This window comes from Rhincodon typus, chromosome 2, assembly GCF_021869965.1.
Source record: "Rhincodon typus isolate 14 chromosome 2, sRhiTyp1.1, whole genome shotgun sequence".
Lineage (NCBI taxonomy): Eukaryota > Metazoa > Chordata > Chondrichthyes > Orectolobiformes > Rhincodontidae > Rhincodon > Rhincodon typus.
The window spans coordinates 7783313-7801521 of record NC_063333.1 but is presented as its reverse complement, the minus strand read 5'-3'; the positions used below and the strand labels follow the sequence as shown (position 1 = coordinate 7801521).

The 18209-nt window shown below is 42.0% G+C and overlaps 1 protein-coding gene across 3 annotated transcripts in view; it reads right to left on the bottom strand.

Annotated features, from left to right (window-relative positions):
• mindy4 (MINDY lysine 48 deubiquitinase 4) overlaps positions 1 to 18209 on the bottom strand; it is a 173345-nt gene that overhangs the window by 90739 nt on the left and 64397 nt on the right. For 2 of the 3 annotated variants that reach the window (XM_048616068.1, XM_048616079.1), the window contains one exon: positions 15129 to 15245. In XM_048616068.1, coding sequence (XP_048472025.1) covers positions 15129 to 15245 — 117 coding nt within the window. The remainder of the gene's footprint in view (positions 1 to 15128; positions 15246 to 18209) is intronic. The other variant, XM_048616073.1, reaches the window with a different exon arrangement.

Sequence of the window (18209 nt, the reverse complement as noted above, 5' to 3'; positions counted from 1 at the left end):
CTCATCTGATGAAGGGTCTAGGCCCGAAACGTCAGCCTCTCTGCTCCTATGATGCTGCTTGGCCTGCTGTGTTCATCCAGCCCTGCACCATGTTAGATATATCTGTTCATTTTGCAGCAGTTTCTTGCCAAATTTACTCTTGTTTGCTCATTACATCAGCTCTGAGTTGCAATTTACTCAACAGCAGATGACAATCTAATATTACCATAACATTAGCTCTAAATAATTCACGGTGATTCAGATAGTTTAACAGCTGATTATGTTAAATTGATTTACATCAACTGATCACGTTAAACTGATTGAAGCTAGTTTATTTCAATTTTGCCGACTGATATTTTGCAGTTGCTATAAATCACATTAATGGTTATCTTATGTTTTAGTGCTTAAGATTCCAAAGTCTTAATAGCATTCCCAAAAACTCCTCAGCTGGCCAGTGTTCACTTGTTCATCCAGTCAACAGGCTATTCAAGACCCAAGGTACCTGTAAAAAGACTGGAGGACTTTTTTCTAAATTATAGGGGATTCACTTGATCCCAGCTGTTTATACCTGATTTATACCTGATATATGCTCCCTCCTTTTTCTTGACCAGAGCCTCAATTTCCCTAGTCATCCAGCATTCACTAGACTTAACAGCCTTGTCCTTCACACTAACAGGAACATACTGCCTCTAGACTCTCGTTATCCCATTTTTGAAGGCCTCCCACTTTCCAACTGTCCCTTTACCTGTGAATAACCTCACCTAATCAATTTTAGAAAGTTCTTACCTAATACCATCAAAATTGCCCTTACTCCAATATAGAACTTTAACTTTTAGATCAAGTCTATCCTTTTCTTTTTGCCCTGCGTTGTTTTCCAAGAGAACATCAGGTTTTGCTCCTTCTTTAGTAGGTACATCTACATACTGAATTTAAAAAAAAAACTTTCTTGCACACACAAATTCCTCTCCATCCAAGTCCATAGCATTATGGCAGTCCCAGTCTATGTTTCAAAAGTTAAAATCCCCTACTATTATGATCCTATTGTTCTTATAGACATCGGAGGCTTCCTTACAAATTTCCTTCTCAATTTCCCACTGACTATTGAAGTGCCTATAGTATAATCCCAATAAGGTGATCATCCCTTTCTTATTTCTCAGTTCCACCCAAATAACTTCACTGGACATACTTCCAGGTGATGGTGGAAGGGTGTATTTCGGACTGGAGGCCTGTGACCAGCGGTATGCTGCGTAAGGGCAAGGATGCTGGGTCCACTGCTTTTTGTCATTTGTATAAATGATTCGGATGTGAATACAGGAGGTATGGTTAGTAAGTTTGCAGATGACACCAAAATTGGTGGTGTAGTGGACAGTGAAGAAGGTTACCTCAGTGTACAACAGGACCTTGATCAGATGGACCGAGGGGCCTAGGAGCGGCAGATGGTATTTTAGATAAATGTGAGATGTTGTACTTTGGTAAGGCAAATGTAGTCAAAAGGGGATTAGATAAACACTCAAAGCAGAAGGTTCTGCAGGACTACGCTAAAGGATTCAAATGGGATTAACTGATCAGCTCTTTCAAAGAGCACAGGCCTCATAAGATAAATTACTTCAATCTTCAAATCTTCTGCATTGGAAGTTTTTAATCAATCACTGAGCAGGGTGAAACTGCTAGTTGATTCTTTCCCTCTCCAAGGCAAGATAAGATGCCAACTGTCATTTCAACTGAGATCCACTGATTGGTTACAGGCTAGCTATTCAACTGGGGTCTTTGCTGTGTGCATTTTGGCTTAGCTCCATTGAATAAACAAAACAATGTGGGGAAAAATTTTTAAGGGCAATATAAAAAAGAAAGTTTCAGCCCTCCAGAAAATATTCTGTGCCTCAAGTCATCTCAGTCGCATGTCGCCAATTCAAGCCTTAATTCTTTCCAGCAACACTCCTACATCATCCCAGGGCCAAAGCAATTAATCTGTATGCAGTTATCTGAATCAAGATGACACTAACTGCTTGTGTATTACAGATCAGTCTGCCCAAATACAAACTATCACAGACCCTTTCATTCTGCACAAAGATCCTTTTGATGTCAAAGCAATCTTTAATCTGAAAGCCCATGCTCTGTAAAAACATTCCAGGCGGAATTAGTTTTTTAAATAAAGACAAACTTGTACTTATACAGCACCTTTCATGACCTCAGGATGTCCCAAAAGTGCTTTACATGCAAGAAATTAGCACATTTAATCTATATCTGGACAAACTTTCAGCTTGCAGATCCTTGATTACCTAAAGGACAGTGGATGATTATTTTCAAATGCTACTGTTACCTGAATGTTTCACATTATAATCAAAGTCAATCAAACACGGCAAGCTAAATCTCATTTACATCACTTGAGGTTCCAGGAACAGTATGAATGTTTTGGAGAAATCAGATAAGCTATTCCTTATTCAGCAGAAGTCAATTAGCTGATAACTTTAAATTGTTAATTTTGCTGTTGAAATAAGCAAAAACTTTTAAAGGACAAGAAAAGATATAAATAGATGGTAGATCCCTTTTGTATCTATTCACTCACAGGGAAACACAGATCTTGGTCCAGACATGACTACTATTCTTTTAACAAAATCTTTCAGGCAAAGTCCAGTGGTTAGCACTGCTGCCTCACAGTGCCAGAGATTCAGGTTCAATTCCAGTCTCGGGCAACCGCACGTGTGGTTTGTACATTCTCCCTGTGTCTGCATGGGTTTCGTCCGGGTGCTTTGGTTTCCTCCCACAATCCAAAGATGCGCAGGTTGGGTGGATTGGCCATGCTAAATTGCCCACAGTGTCTAAGGATGTGAAGGATCAGCCTTGGGAAATGCAGGGTTACAGGGATAGGGTAGGGGATCAGTCTGGCTGGGATGCTCTTCAGAGAGTCAGTATGGACATGTTGATCTGAATGGCCTGTTTGCACACCATAGGGATTCTATGATTCTATGAAATCCGGATTAAAATTATATCTCATGTGCAAAAAAATTGCTAGAAAAGCTCAGCAGGTCTGGCAGCATCTGTGGAGAGAAATCAGTTAACGTTTGATTTTTCTCCATAGATGCTGCCAGACTTGCTGAGCCTTTCCAGCAATTTCTTTTTTGTTTCTAATTTACAGCATCCACAGTTCTTTCAATTTTCATAATTATTTCTTTCCAGTCAATACCTAGTAACAAAACATGAGCAATTAATATAAATATTCCACAATGCTTTTTCAGATTCATTTTATTTTCTGCAAAATATTTGTCTTTTAAATCACACAATACTTTTTGGAAATTCTAAGCCAAAATTTTCTTGACATACCAATTTGAATTTAGTAAGATTCACAGAACTGTGTCCAGGGCAGGAGGATGCCATTCGGTCCATTGTATCTGCACCAGTTCTCTGAATGAGCAATTCACTTAATGTCACTTTCTGCCTTCTCCCTGTAATGCTACACCTTCTTCCTTTTCAGATAATAATACCCTGCTGAATACCTCGATTGCACCTGCCTCAACCACACACTCGGGCAACATATTCCAAACTTGAACCTTTCGGTGCACGAAAAAGATTTTCATCATGCCTTTTAATACTTATTTAAACTATGTCCTCTTGTTCTCGATTATCACACAAGTAGAAACAGTTTCTCCCTAGTTCTGTCTCAAAACCTCGTGATGTTAAATACCTCGACCAAATCTCTTCCAACCTTCTCTAAGGAAATAAAAAGAGTCCTATCTTCTCCAATCCACCTTTATAACGGAAATTCCTCATCCGTGGAACTATTTAAATACACCTTTCCTACACTGCCTAATACAGAACACAATACTCCATCTAAGCCCAAACAATATCTCATACAAGTTTAACATAAGCTCCTGGTACTTGTACTCTTTATCCCTAGTAATAAAATCTAAGGCACTGTATGCTTTGTTAACTACTCTCTCAAGCTATACCTGAACTTAGGAACTAGAGAAGGCCATTCAGCCCCTCCAGTCTCTTCTGCCTTTCAGTTGATTCATACTGATCTGTACCTCAACTTCATTTAACCACCTTAACTCTGTACGCAATGATATCCTTACCAAATCAAAACGTACTGATCTCAGTCCTCAACGATCCATATTTCCCCCGATTTCCTCCTCCAGATTTCTGCTTACTTTTCAGTGAACATTTGCAGGCAAATGGACTGCCTCCAATTTTAGATTGAATTTTCCCTTTTTGCTGTTAAGCAAACACTAGTTGGGAGGCTAACAGAAGGGTGCAGGTTCACAATTTTAACAGTCCAGCGACAATACCACTAGGCCACTGCCTCCCCTTAATGACACGGGGTCACCATTTAAATGCCTGTTGCAAAGCCAATATTCTCTAACATCATTATTTTTGTCAAGGCAGGTAAATTTATGAAATTTGGGAGCTGCACCATATCAGTCAATTTGTGACCATGGGAAAACCTGCTGCGGAGTCAGGAACCTGGTGACAGCTAAACTTAACATCTTGGCAATTTCAAATGACACAATGTAATGTTGTACAATAATTTAAGAGGAGTTTTTCTGATAGCTCTTTGTTTATTTTGACAGATTAATGAGCACTAGGCCAAGCACCAAAGAGGGAACGCACTTGTAAATGTTACAGTGTGCAGAGATTAGACAAATGAAAGTACAGAGGACAGGGACAACAACATAATGAACAACAAGGCTCCTTGTAGAAGCTGGAAAAGAGCAAAGAAAATTCAATGCCATCAGCCAGGACCTTGGTGGAATACAATATTGGGCATCTGCATTTACCAAACCATATCCTCCAATTATGGGCCAAAACAAAACAGTCAATACACCACGTTCAATTTTGGATTTTCTCCTTCCAGGGTTTGTCGCACTGAGAGTATTCAGCTGAATGATGGGGACATGGGAGTAATGGCTGTGGTGAATCTAAAGTTTCGTGCAGAAAGGTAAACCTACTTCAAAAACATGAGTACCTCTCTGTTGCAGTGCATTATGTGGAACTAAAATGGCTTTGCCGCCAGTGTTTATTTTTCGAAGAGCCATTAGCATGCACAGAAAGACAACTGAAAATCTTGAACAAGTGTCAGATTCTTCAAGACCACGCACAAAGTTTGGTGCGGTTGCAAAGCTAGGAATAACTGTTGCATTCATGGAACATAGAACAGTACAGCACAGGGACAGGCCCTTTAGCCCAATCATGTCTGTGTCAACCACAATGCTATTCTAAACTAATTCCATCTGCTTGAACTTGATCCACATCCCTCTATTCTCATCTTGTTCCTGTGTCTGTCTAAATGCCTGTTAAACGATGCTATCATTTCTGCTTCTATCACCTCTTCTGGCGGCATGTTCCAGGCACCTACCAGCCTCTGTTTAAAAATACTTACCTCGCACATCTGCTTTAAACTTTTCCCATGTCACCTTAAACCCCTTATGCCACTACTATTTGACACTTCAACCCTGGGATAAAGATTCCAACTAACCACCCTATCTATTCCTCTTATAATTTTATGTACTTTTTATCAGGTCACCCCTCAGCCTCCAATGCTCTAGCAAAACCACTCCAAGTTTGTGCAATCTCTCCATATAGCTAGTACACTCTAATCCAGGCAACATTCTTTTTCACCCTCTCCAAAACCTCCACATTCTTCCTATAGTGTGGCAACCAAGACTGCACACAATACTCCAATCCTGAAAATGGGTCAAAGGCATCTTCCATCTAATTCTTTTGGCTAATTGTTTTTCTCTGATGCCACTTGCTTATCCAGGGAGTTGAGAAGATGTTATCACAGGAAGTCATTTAGTGAATTACAGAATCAGACTGTAATCGGAATTGAATTAGAACTTTAGACACACAAATTCGCTGAAACTGGCAAGGTGAAAGCCTTTTGTTTATCGAAGGTCACTTCTGGATTTTCATTGGTTGATTTCAGTCGAGGAACTTTGTCAGTTGAATATCCAGATTTGACATAAACTGGGAGTTTTTTTACCCCACATCTTGGCAACTAGGGCTGTTCTGGTATCCGGATATAAAGACAGACTACAGAGAGCTTTAATAAAACCAGAAAATAACAAACTCAGCGATTGAGGAAGCTCCTGTGGAGAGACAACATTTCAAGTCGATGACCCGTCACAATGACTGAAAAAAATTACAGGTGCCACAGATTTTCAGCAAGTATGGAAGTAGGATAAAGTAGAGACAGGAGAAAAAAAAAGGAAAATGTACAACAGAGTGGAAAACAGGGGAGTTTAAAATGACCAAAAGGATGACAGTGCAAAGCAAAAGTGAGTGGCAATGGGGAGAGTAAAGAAACAAAAACTATTTCTCAATGGAATAAAAAGACACGCTGAAAAGTTGAATTCAGGTAAATGGAATGTGAGGAGACCCTTGTGGAGCATAAAAATTGGCAGAAATCTTGTTCGGCCAAAAGGCCCACTGTTGGGAGTCAGAACGATGAAAGCTGATTGGACCTAAATCAAGACTATAAGACATAGGAGCAGAAATTAGGCCATTCAGTCTATCGTGTCTGCTCCACTATTCAAATCATGGCCGTTAAGTTTCTCAACCCCATTCTCCCGCTTTCTCCCCGTAACCCTTCATTCCCTTGACAACCAAGTACCTCTGTCTTAAATATACTCAATGACTTGGCCTCCACAGCCTTTTGAGGCAGTGAGTTCCATAGATTCACCACTCTCTGGCTGAAGAAGGTTCTCCTTATCTCCGTTCTAAAAGGTCTTCCCTCAGGTTGTGGAAGAAACATCTTTCCAACATCCACTCTGTCCAGGGCATTCAGTATTCTGTAAGTTTCAAACAGATCACCGCTCATCTTCCTAAACTCCATTGAGTCTAGACCCAGAGTCCTCAAACATTCCTCATATGTTAAACTTTTCAATCTTAGGACCATTCTCGTGAACCCACTCCAGGCCAGTACGTCCTTCCTGAGATATGGGGCCCAAAACTGCACACAATTCACCAAATGTGGCCTGACCAGAGCCTTACAGAGCCTCAGAAGTACCCCCCTGCTTTTAAATTCAAGTCCTCTCAAAATATATGCCAACACTGCATTTGCCTCCCTAACTACTGACTCAACCTGTAAGTTTACCTTGAGAGAATCTTGGACGAGAACTTCCAAGTCTCTTTGCACTTCAGATTTCTGAATTTGCTCCCCATTTAGAAAATAGTCCATGCCTCTATTCTTCTTGACCTCACACTTTCCCACGTTGTACTCATCTGCCACTTCTTTGCCCACTCTCCTAACCTGTCCAAATCCTTCTGCAGCTTCTCTACCTCCTCAACACTACCCATCCCTCTGCCTATCTTTGTATCATCAATAACCTTAGCCAGAATGCCCAAAGTTCCTTTATTTAGATCATTAATAGATAAAGTGAAGAGCTGTGTCCCAATACTGACCCTTGTGGAACACCACTTGTTACCAGCTGCCATCCTGTGAAAGACCCTTTTATCCCCACTCTCTGTTTTCTGCCAGAAAGCCAATCTTCTATCCATGCTAGCACCTTGCCTCTCACACCATGGGCCCTTATCTTACTCAGCAGCCTCCTGTGTGGCACCTTGTCAAAGGCCTTCTTGAAATCTAGGTAGACAACATCCATTGGTTCTCCTTGGTCTAAACTGCTTGTTACTGCCTCAAAGAATTCTAGCAGATTCGTCAGGCATGACCTCCGCTTGATGAAACTATGCTGACTTTGCCCTATTTTACCATGCACTTCCAAGTATTCAGAAATCTCAACCTTCACAGTGGACTCCAAAATCTTACCCACGACCGAGGTTAGGCTAATTGGTCTGTAATTTTCCATCTTTTGCCTTACTCCCTTTTCAAACAGGGGTGTCACGTTAGCAATTTTCCAGTCTCTGGGACTCTCCCTGACTCTAGCAATTCCTGAAAGATCACCACTAACGCCTCCACTATCTCTTCAGCTATCTCCTTTTGAACTCTGGGATGTAGTCCAGCTTGTTCAGGTGATTCTTCTATTATATTCATTTGTGGGATGTGGGCATCACTGGCTGGCCAGCATTTATGGCCCATCCCTAGTTGCCCTTGGGAAGGTGGTGGTGAGCTGCCTTCTTGAACCGCTGCAGTCCTCCTGCTGTGCGTTGACCCACAATGCTATTAGGGAGGGAATTCTAGCATTTTGACCCAACAATAGTGAAGGAACGGTGATGTATTTCCAAGGCAGGATGGTGAGGGGAACTTGAAGGTGGTAGTGTTCCCATATGTCTGCTGCCCTTGTCCTTCTAGATGGAAGTGGTCGTGGGTTTGGAAGGTGCTGTCTGAGGATCTCTGGTGAATTTCTGCAGTGCATCTTGTAGATAGTACACACTGCTGCTACTTAGCATCGGTGTTAGAGGGAGTGGATGCTTGTGGATGTAGTGCCAATCAAGCGGGCTGCTTTGTCCTGGATGGTGTCAAGATTCGAGTGTTGTTGGGGCTGCACTCATCCAGGCAAGTGGGAGCATTCCATCACATTCCTGACTTGTGCCTTGTAGATGGTGTACAGGCTCTGAGGAGTCAGGAAGTGAGTTACTCGCTGCAGTATTCCGAGCTTCTGGCCTGCTCCTGTAGCCACTGTGTTTATGTGACAAGTCCAGTTGAGTTTCTGGTCAATGATAACCCCCAGGATGTTGATACTGGGGATTCAGTGTGGCAACACCATTGAATGTCAAGGGGTAGTGGTCAGATTGGCTCTTGCTGGTGATGGTCATAGCCTGGCATTTGTGTGGCACAAATGTTACTTGCCACTTGTCAGCCCAAGCCTGGATATTGTCCAGATCCTGTTGCATTTGAACACAGGCTGCTTCAGTGTCTGAGGAGTCACGAACGGTGCTGAACATTGTGCAATCATTGATGAACATCCCCACTTCTGACTTTATGATAAACAGAAGGTCATTGATGGAGCAGCTGAATGGTTGGGCTGAGGACATTACCCCGAGGAACTCCTTCAGAGATGGCCTGAACTGAAATGATTGACCTCCAACAACCACAACCATCTTCCTATGTGTCAGGTATGACTCCAACTATCAGAGAGTTTGCCCCCTGATACACATTGATTCCAGTTTTGCTCGGGCTCCTTGATGCCAGACTTGGTCGAATGTAGCCTTGATGTCAAGGGCTGTCACTCTCACCTCATCTCTGGAATTCAGCTATTCTGTCCTTGTTTTAACCAAGGCTGTAATGAGGTCAGGAGCTGAGTGGCCCTGGAGGAACCCAAACTGGGCATCACTGAGCAGGTTATTTCTGAGCAGATGCTGTTGATAGCACTGTTGCTGACACCTTCCATCACTTTACTGATGATCAAGAGGAGACTGATGGGGCGGTAATTGGCCGGGTTGGATTTGTCCTGCTTTTTGTGTACAGGACATACCTGGGCAATTTTCCACATTGCCGGATAGATACCAGTGTTGTAACTGTACTGGAACAGTTTGCCAGTGGAGCGGTAAGTCCTGGAGCACAAGTCTTCAGTACTATTGCCAGAATGGGTAGCATGGTGGCTCAGTGGTTAGCACTGCTGCCTCACAGCGCCAGGGACCTGGGTTCAATTCCACCCTCGGGTGACTGTCTGTGTGGAGTTTGCACATTCTCCCCATGTCTGCATGGGATTCCTTCAGGTGCTCCAGTTTCCTCCCACAATCCAAAGGTATGCAGACGAGGTGGATTGGTCACATTAAATTGCCTGTAGTGTTCAGGGGTGTGTAGGTCAGATGGATTAGCCATGGGAAATGCCAGGTTACAGGGAAAGGATCTGGGTGGGATGCCCTTCGGAGGGACTTGGTGGGCTGAATGGCCTGTTACAACGCTGTAGGGATTCTATGATCCATGACTGTTGTCAGGGCCCATAGCCTTTGCAGTATCCAGTGTCTCCAACCGTTTCTTGATATCACGTGGAGTGAATCAAATTGGCTGAAGACCGGTATCCGTGATGCTGGGGACTACTAGAGGAGGCTGAAATGGACCATCCACTCCGCACTTCTGGCTGAAGATTGCTGCGAATGCTTCAGCCTTATCTTTTGCACTGATGTGCTGGGCTCTTCCATCATTGAGGATGGGGATATTTGTGGAGCATCCTCCCCCAGTGAGTTGTTTAATTGTCCACCACCATTCACTACTGGATGCGGCAGGACTGCAGAGCTTAGATCTGATCCGTTGCTTAGCTCTGTCTATCACTTGCTGCTTTCGCTGTTTGGTGTGCAAGTATTCCTGTTCGGTGGCTTCACCAGGTTGATACCTCATCTTCAGGTATGCCTGGTGCTGCTCCTGGCATACCCTCCTGCACTCTCCATTGAACCAGGGTTGATCCCCTGGCTTGACGGTAATGGTTGAGTGGGGGATATGCCGGGCTATGAGGTTACAGATTGTACTGGAGTACAATTCTACTGCTGTTGATGGCCCACAGCACCTCCTGGAGGCCCAGACCGGAGTTGCTAGATCTTTGCGAAGTCTCATTTAGCACGGTGATAGTGCCACACAACATGATGGAGGTTGTTCTCAATGTGAAGATGGTACTGCGTCTCCACAAGAACTGTGCAATGGTCACTCTTACCGATACTGTCATGGAGAGATGCAATTGCAGCTGGCAGATTAGTAAGGATGAGGTCAAGTATGTTTTTCCCTCTTGTTGGTTCCCTCACCACCTGCCGCAGACCCAGTCTAGCAGCTATGTCCTTTAGGATTCAAACAGCTCCATCAGTAGTACTGCTGCCAAGCCATTCTTGGTGGTAGACATTGTAATCCCCCACCCAGAGTACATTTTGTGCCCTTGCTATCCTGAGTGCTGAGGAGCACTGATTTGTCAGCTGAGGGAGGACAGTATGTGGTGATCAGCAGGAGGTTTCCTTGCCCATGTTTAACCTGAAGCCATGAGACTTCATGGGGTCCAGAGTCAATGTTGAAGACTCCTCGAGCAACACCCTCCCGACTCTATCCCACTGTGCCACCACTTCTGCTAGGTCTGTCCTGCCGGTGGGACAGGACATACCCAGGGATGGTGACGGTGGTGGCTGGGACATTGTCTGTATGGTATGATTCTGTCAGTATGACTATGTCAGGCTGTTGCTTGACTGGTCTGTGAGACAACTCTCCCAAATTCGGCACTCGCCCCAGACATTAGTGAGGAGGACTCTGCAGGATCGACTGGGCTGTTTCTGCCATTGTCTTTTCCAGTGCCTAGATGGATGCTAGATGACCCATCTGGTTTCATTTCTTTGGGACTTTGTAGCAATTGGTACAACTGAGTGGCTTGCTAGGCTAGTTCAGAGGGCAACTGAGAGTCAACCACATTCCCTGAAGGACATTAGTCAACAAGATGGGTTTTTCCAACAATCGGCAATGATTTCTTGGTGACCAGTAGATTCTTAATTCCAAACTTTTTTTTAAAATTATTGAATTCAAATTCCACCATCTGCCATGGTGGGATTCGAACCTGGGTCCCCAGAACATTAGCTGGGTTTCTGGATTAATAGTCTCGCGATAATATCACTTGGTCATCACCTATCCACTTTAATCCACCTTCAGGTCATTCAGTTTTTCCAGCACCTTCTCCTTGGTGATGGCCACCATATTCTGGTCCACCCCTTGTCTCTCTTGAATTTTTGGGATATTACCAGTGTCTTCTACCATGAAGACTGACGCGAAGTAATTATTCAGCTCCTCAGCCATTTCCTTGTTCCCCACTACTATCTCTCCAGTGTCATTTTCCAGTGGTCCAATGTCCACTTTTGCCTCTCTTTTGACCTTTAGATATCTAAAGAAACTCTTACACTCTTCCTTTCTATTACTGGCTAGCTTACCTTCATATTTAATCTTCTCCCTCCTTATTTCTTGTTTTGTTGCCCTCTGTTGCTTCCCATTGCCCTTCGCCACGTTATATGCTTTCTCTTTTACTTTTATGCTATCCCTGACTTCCCTTGTCAGCCATGGTTGTCTCATTCTCCTTTAGCATGCTACTTTTTCCTAGGGATAAATTTTTGTTGTGTCTCCTGAATTACTCCCAGAAACTCCTGCCATTGATGTTCCACTGTCTTTCCTGCTAGGCTCCTCCCTCATGCCTCTGTAGTTGCCTTTATTCAGCTGTAATACCGTTACCTCTGATTCTATCTTCTCCCTCTTAAACTTCAGAGTAAATTCAATCATATTATGGTCACTGCCTCGTAAGGGTTCCATCATCTTAAGCTCCCTTATCAAGTCTGCCTCATTGCACAAACCTAAATCCAGTATTGCCTGTTCCCTAGTGGGCTCCACCACAAGCTGCTCCAAAAAGCCATCTCGTAGACATTCCACCAATTCCTTTTCTTGCAATCCACTTGATCTTCCCAGTCAATCTGCATATTGAAATCCCCCATGATCACTGCAACTTTGCCTTTCTTACACACCTTTTCTATCTTCTGGTGTATCTTGGGCCCCAGCTCCTGACTACTGTTTGGAGGCCTGAACATAACTCCAACTGTGGTTATTTTACCTTTGAGGTTCCTCAATTCTACCCACACAGATTCTACACCATCTGACCCTACTTCGTTTCTTACTATTGATTTAATTCCATTTCTTACTAATAAGACAAGTCAAATTCAAGTCATCCCAAGGAAAGTTTAAACAACCAATCTGGGATATTTATAAACTATCACAATCCAGCAGTTAGCTCCAGCCAGGTTAATCAACAGCATTTCTGAAGAAGGGTCTAGGCCCAAAACGTCAACCTTCCTGCTCCTCTGATGCTGCTTGGCCTGCTGTGTTCATCCAGCTCTACACCTTGTTACCTCTTAATCAACAGTACACAGCTCAGATGGGAAGTAAGTGTACATTTGTTTATGCTCATATGGCAACAGCCAAAACCTTCACCCGCCTTGCCAGAGAACAGCACTACTAAGTGACAAGTCTGCCTCCATTGCTTTTTATTAGGTTTTCTTACATAAACGAATCCCACCCTTATAGTCTCTCATTCTCAGGGCCTCAAAGTTGAAATAAAGTTTAAGATAATACTTTGTGTTTCAAAGACAACTGAGATACTCAGTTTATGTCTCCTTATCTCCAGGCCACACTCACAATGTTGTTGATACAGAGCAGACCAGCCTACCCTGGAGCAACTTGGATTCAACATAAAGATTTAGTTTGGGAAGTTGAAGGGTGCTAGAAATGATGCGTTCCAATTTGCACAGGAGTGCAGCTGCTAACAATCTGGCATGTATTAGGTGATGCAATAAATAGATCATGCACAACCAATGTTCCCTCAAAGATGCATATGTGCACACCAAACTTTAATCTGTATTGCTCAAAACAACATTTTTCTGAACCTTTTCATCTTTCATTTATCAGGACAGTTCACAAGAAGCAGTCAGTCGCCATCCAACTTGTGAATTTCCCATGGCAACCCCTCTGCCAAGGTACACTTGCCAATCAGCACATTCACCTCATTCGGTATTGAAGTTGTTTTATATTGGTATTCTTGCAAATAACGAGGGCAAGATGAAAAGCTTCAAAAACACTCAACTTCTGTACTGCCAAACAGTTAATCTTTAATATAATGCTTTTTGCGGTGCCTGAAACCAACCGAACCCAAACTGTGATATAGCATCAAAGGAACTGCTATATCTCTAGATCTGAAACCGCCTATCAAAATCCACTTCCATCTCCGAGGAAAGATCAGGGCTGCACACCCATGGGATCACGCTGTTGGAAATATCTGTTAAATAATTAGCAGGGGGTAGAAAGTGCAGAGGCCTTAATGAGCTAGGGAAGTCCGCAGTTTCCTGTATTCCTGCCAGCGTACCTCTGTGAGTGACTAGAGAACTGGAGAAAGATATGGAAGTAAAGGACTGAAGAGCAGCCTCCTTTACATCACCTTTGCCCAGAACATTTGAGCAAAAGAGACTGAGTTAGAAACTGTGGGGTTATAGAAACATCAGCCTGGTTTCTCGAGCAATTCAGGAGCTGTTCTTTTCATCTGAGCTAGAAGATCGTGGGCTCGTTCACTGATTGATCCTGCAGCACACAACTTAAGCTGGTTGTCTAGCGCAGTACTGAGAGATATGGAGGTGTCACCTTTCAGATGAACTATGAAACCAGCATTTGCCTACTAAAGGTAGATATGAAGGATTCCATCGCAGTAGCTAAAGAATAGAAGGGAGGCACCTCGACCAATATGTATTCCTCAACCAACATTTCTAAAATAGCACTGAGACTAACAACCAGTTAAACTATTTGAGAGACTGGCTGCCACATTTCCTGCATTACACAGTGACCACACTTCACAAGTATCTATCTGACAGTACTGCCTCACATTTTTGACAACAGTGATCAGTTCAAAAAGGAAACAAATTGTTAATTTCAAAAGGGATTTATTATGCTCCAATCAGGGTCTAGCAACGCCAGATTAGCTGAAAGACTGATCCTGGAACTGTATTTTAATGATGCTAACTCTAATGCCTCACCATTGTTATGAAGTATCAAAACAGTTTTCCTTGCAAAGTACTTTGCAATGTTCTGAAATAGGGAAAGGCACTACCAAGCACGTTCTTTTCAATCGAGTTCATAAATTCTATGAATCACAGATTTAAAATGGGAGAAACATAAGGCTGATTTAGGAGACAGGCAAAGTTTTGGTCAAGTTCAAGTACAGAGGGAATTCACAACTGGAGGTGAGACAGAGGACATCATCTGAATGGTTGAGTCTAGAGGTAGCAAATGCATGGATAGTGTTTGCTGAGCTGAGCAAGGCAGAGAATGGTAATTTTACAGAGGTGAAAGTAGGCTGCCATGGTGATTACAAGTTGTCTGATGTCAGACTGTTGTGGCAACTGTGTTTTTCTCCAATGTGAACCCCTACCGTGGGTGGAAATTATGTGGTGAACTAGTATCAGGCCATCACGAGACCTGCAGATCAGTCGAGTAAACTCATGAAGGCGGTGATTACATAGTGGGAGAAAGTCAAATCATCACAGGGTCTGTGGGTTTCCAGTTTGGACTCATACCAGAAGTGGAAATTATAGAGTGGACTAGTGCCAGAGAAATGGAAACAGTTTAGAAAACACTGTGGCTTTCACATAGCTCTATCCAAACTGAGGTATTTTAAGCACACAAGAAATATTAGTTTTAAAATTGCGCATTTTTCTTATGGTGCTGTACAACAAGAACAAGAACAGAAAATATTCACCTTCTTCTGAACGATGCCATATCTTAAGTCAGGTATATCACTGAAAGTGAAACTCTGTATCTTCCATTCCTCAGCAAAACACGAAAAGCTGGACCCAAAAAGAAGATTTTTCAACTGCTGCAAATAAAATCGGAATCATAGAATCAATGACTGATTACTGCAAAGAAAGACGCCATTCAGTCCATCATAAATGTTGGCTCTCTTAGAAAGCTTGTTTTTAAAAAAGTCACTTGCCTACTTTAAACACGAAATATTTCAAAAAAGATAGCCAACTGGCCTATTAAGGTTCATTGCAAATACATATCACAGAAGTCTTGGCTTCTAATTCTGCTTTGTCACTATTACCGCCAGTGTAAACAGTGGATATGTTTTTTGAAGCACAGCAAGTTATGTCAATTTGGAATGGAAATTGCATTAGATTCAAGAAGATTTATGCACAGTTCTAAAGGCCAAAGAGACCAAAGGGTAAGGGGAGAAAGCAGGAACAAGGAAAGATCAGCCAGATCATACCAAATGACAGGAGGCTCGAAAGGCTGAATGGCCTACTCTTTTTTCAATTTTCTGTTTCTGCTTTTCTAAATTTTCAAGAAGGGAATTAGGTAAATATTCAAAGGAAGATGACTTGCAGGGCTATGGCCCTTTGCAGGTAAAAGCAAGGAAAAAAAAACTAAATAGCTCTTTTGAAAAAACCTCAAAGAGGTATGATGAGCTAAATGACTTCCTTTCTGTTCCACATCATTCTACGACCCTAACAGCAAACAATTAACTCATTATAGAGCATCCCTGACTCGAAATTAACAGAGGATACCACTTCAAAAAAATCTTTGAAAATTATCTTTGTTTTTTCAAATTTGAATTTTAAAGCTCTCCTCAAGCAGCGAATTTCTTTCTTAGTTATGACAACGATCAGGATGCTGGAAACAGCAGCCAAACAGATATCTAGTTAACCTGACTGAGGCAGGAATAAGCTGATCACAGGACAGGCTTCCACTCAAACAGGGTACCTAAAATTACATCACACTCTTAGGACGATACTGAAGTCCACAGGGAAAAAAACTGCACCTAAAAATGAGGCTTGTAATGGGGTGAATGAAAATGCTGTGAAATTGAGCCCAGCTAATTGTTAATTAATTAATTTCCTTTCTCTAACATTTCAGCAATCACTTCCAGCATGGTGCATCTTTAATAAAATCTTCATTATTTTATGTTCCACTATTCTAGCTAAAGATGTCGGGATGGTTCTTGCGTTTTTGACAGCTTTGTCTTTTGTCTCATTGTCTTAGCATTGCAAGTCAAGAGTCAATTGCTGTTCTTCAAGCTTTTTAGACCACCCAGCTAACTAAATTCAGGTCACTGCATACTTGGATTACAAACATTTGCCAGATTTTCTCTACCCCAAAATACAAGAAATCTGAAGTAAAAGGTAATATCCTGGAAATTCCCAGTATCAGAGAGGACTAGTTCATATGTCAGCTTGGAGTCTTCAACTACACATCCAAATTTTTGAATCTGAGAGTACTGTTAGCAATACTGATCAGCCAATAGTGCTTTTCCAATATTTGCATATTCCTAAGAGCTCTAGACTCATCTCTCCTCTATTCCACCTTTTACCCAATTACCCTGAAGTTCTCAGAGAATTATCCCAACATGCTCACCAGAGGTGCCATAGTTCCTATGAGAACAAACAGTAGCTAAAGAAACAGCTGGAGGACTGGCTACAGTTCTGTAATGACAACAACAAAATGTAAACATGTATTGATATCTAAGTGCAAAGAATGTCAATTATAGAATGGGCTTTCCATAGGCTAAATTAAATATTAAAAAAACTCAGACTGATCCTCCACAACTTAAAATATGATTTAATCTCATTTTGACATCTGTGAAATCAACACCATTTCCATTTGAAACCTTAATAAAGTTTGGAGACACCTATCATGACAAATGCTTTGTTCAGGGCTGAACATAACACTATGTTATGGTTTGCAAAGGACAACAGAAAGAGATAAGAACTGCAGAAACTGTTCACCCAATATTCAAATGCTAATTTTGCCACAGAAATAAAAGTCAAATAAATTCCGAAATCTACTGATTGTACTCAATTGACTGATCTCAAACTGGTCTCAGGGAATTAAAGCTGGATTCACTTTTTCAGCCTTGACTCAGTAGCTAGTACTCTCAACCAGTCAAGAAGTTACGGGTTCAAACCCCATTTCATCATCTAGGCTGTCACATACAAAGCAATGCTGAGGGAATGCAGTGTTTCAGAGGGGATGTTAAATCAAGGCCCCTTCAGCATCCAAGATTCATGGCACTACTAAAGAACAACAGATTATTTCTCCTCAGTTAGTATTTATTCCGCAATCAATATCACAAATAATAAACCTGGGTATCATCATATCACAATTTGCAGTAAATCTGGGCAACAAATCCCATTTTACTGCTATTACCCTCAGTGTAACAAGTTGACATGTTTTATGCAAAAGAACCGGGGATAGACAACATTTTATTTTCTGAAATGCAGTTAGTTGTATTAATCTGGAATGATAGTTGAATTAGTTTCATACTAGTAACAGAATTGAATAACTGCTTAAAGGAGGAAGCTTGACAGGGCTATGAGGCAAGAGTAGGGGAAAATGGGATTAATTGGATAAGTCCGCGATGCGATATTATAAGTGATTACTTTTAAAAATATAACAATTCATTGGGCATATATCCTGCAAATCTGAACTTTATTAAGGCAAATCTCTTTATTTCAATGTGCTCTAGTTAGCAAACATGAAAATGAATAAAGCAAGGAATCCTGATATTGCCACAAAGTAGATCTTGGGCAAGACCGGAATGATGAGTCTTTTTTCCATGATCAAATGACTTCACTCTTCACGCTTACATATGACCAGTCAGAGAGCTGCTTACAACTACAGAGTCAAACTCCGTCAAAGATTTGGCTATTAGTGTGCAAGTTGTGGGTATATATACCTTGAATGGGGCTGAGACAGCACTTGAGCTGTTAGAGATCCTGCAGTCATTATGCTGGCTAAAAAATCGTATCCAGGATGAGGTATGAAGGATGACGATTTGAGC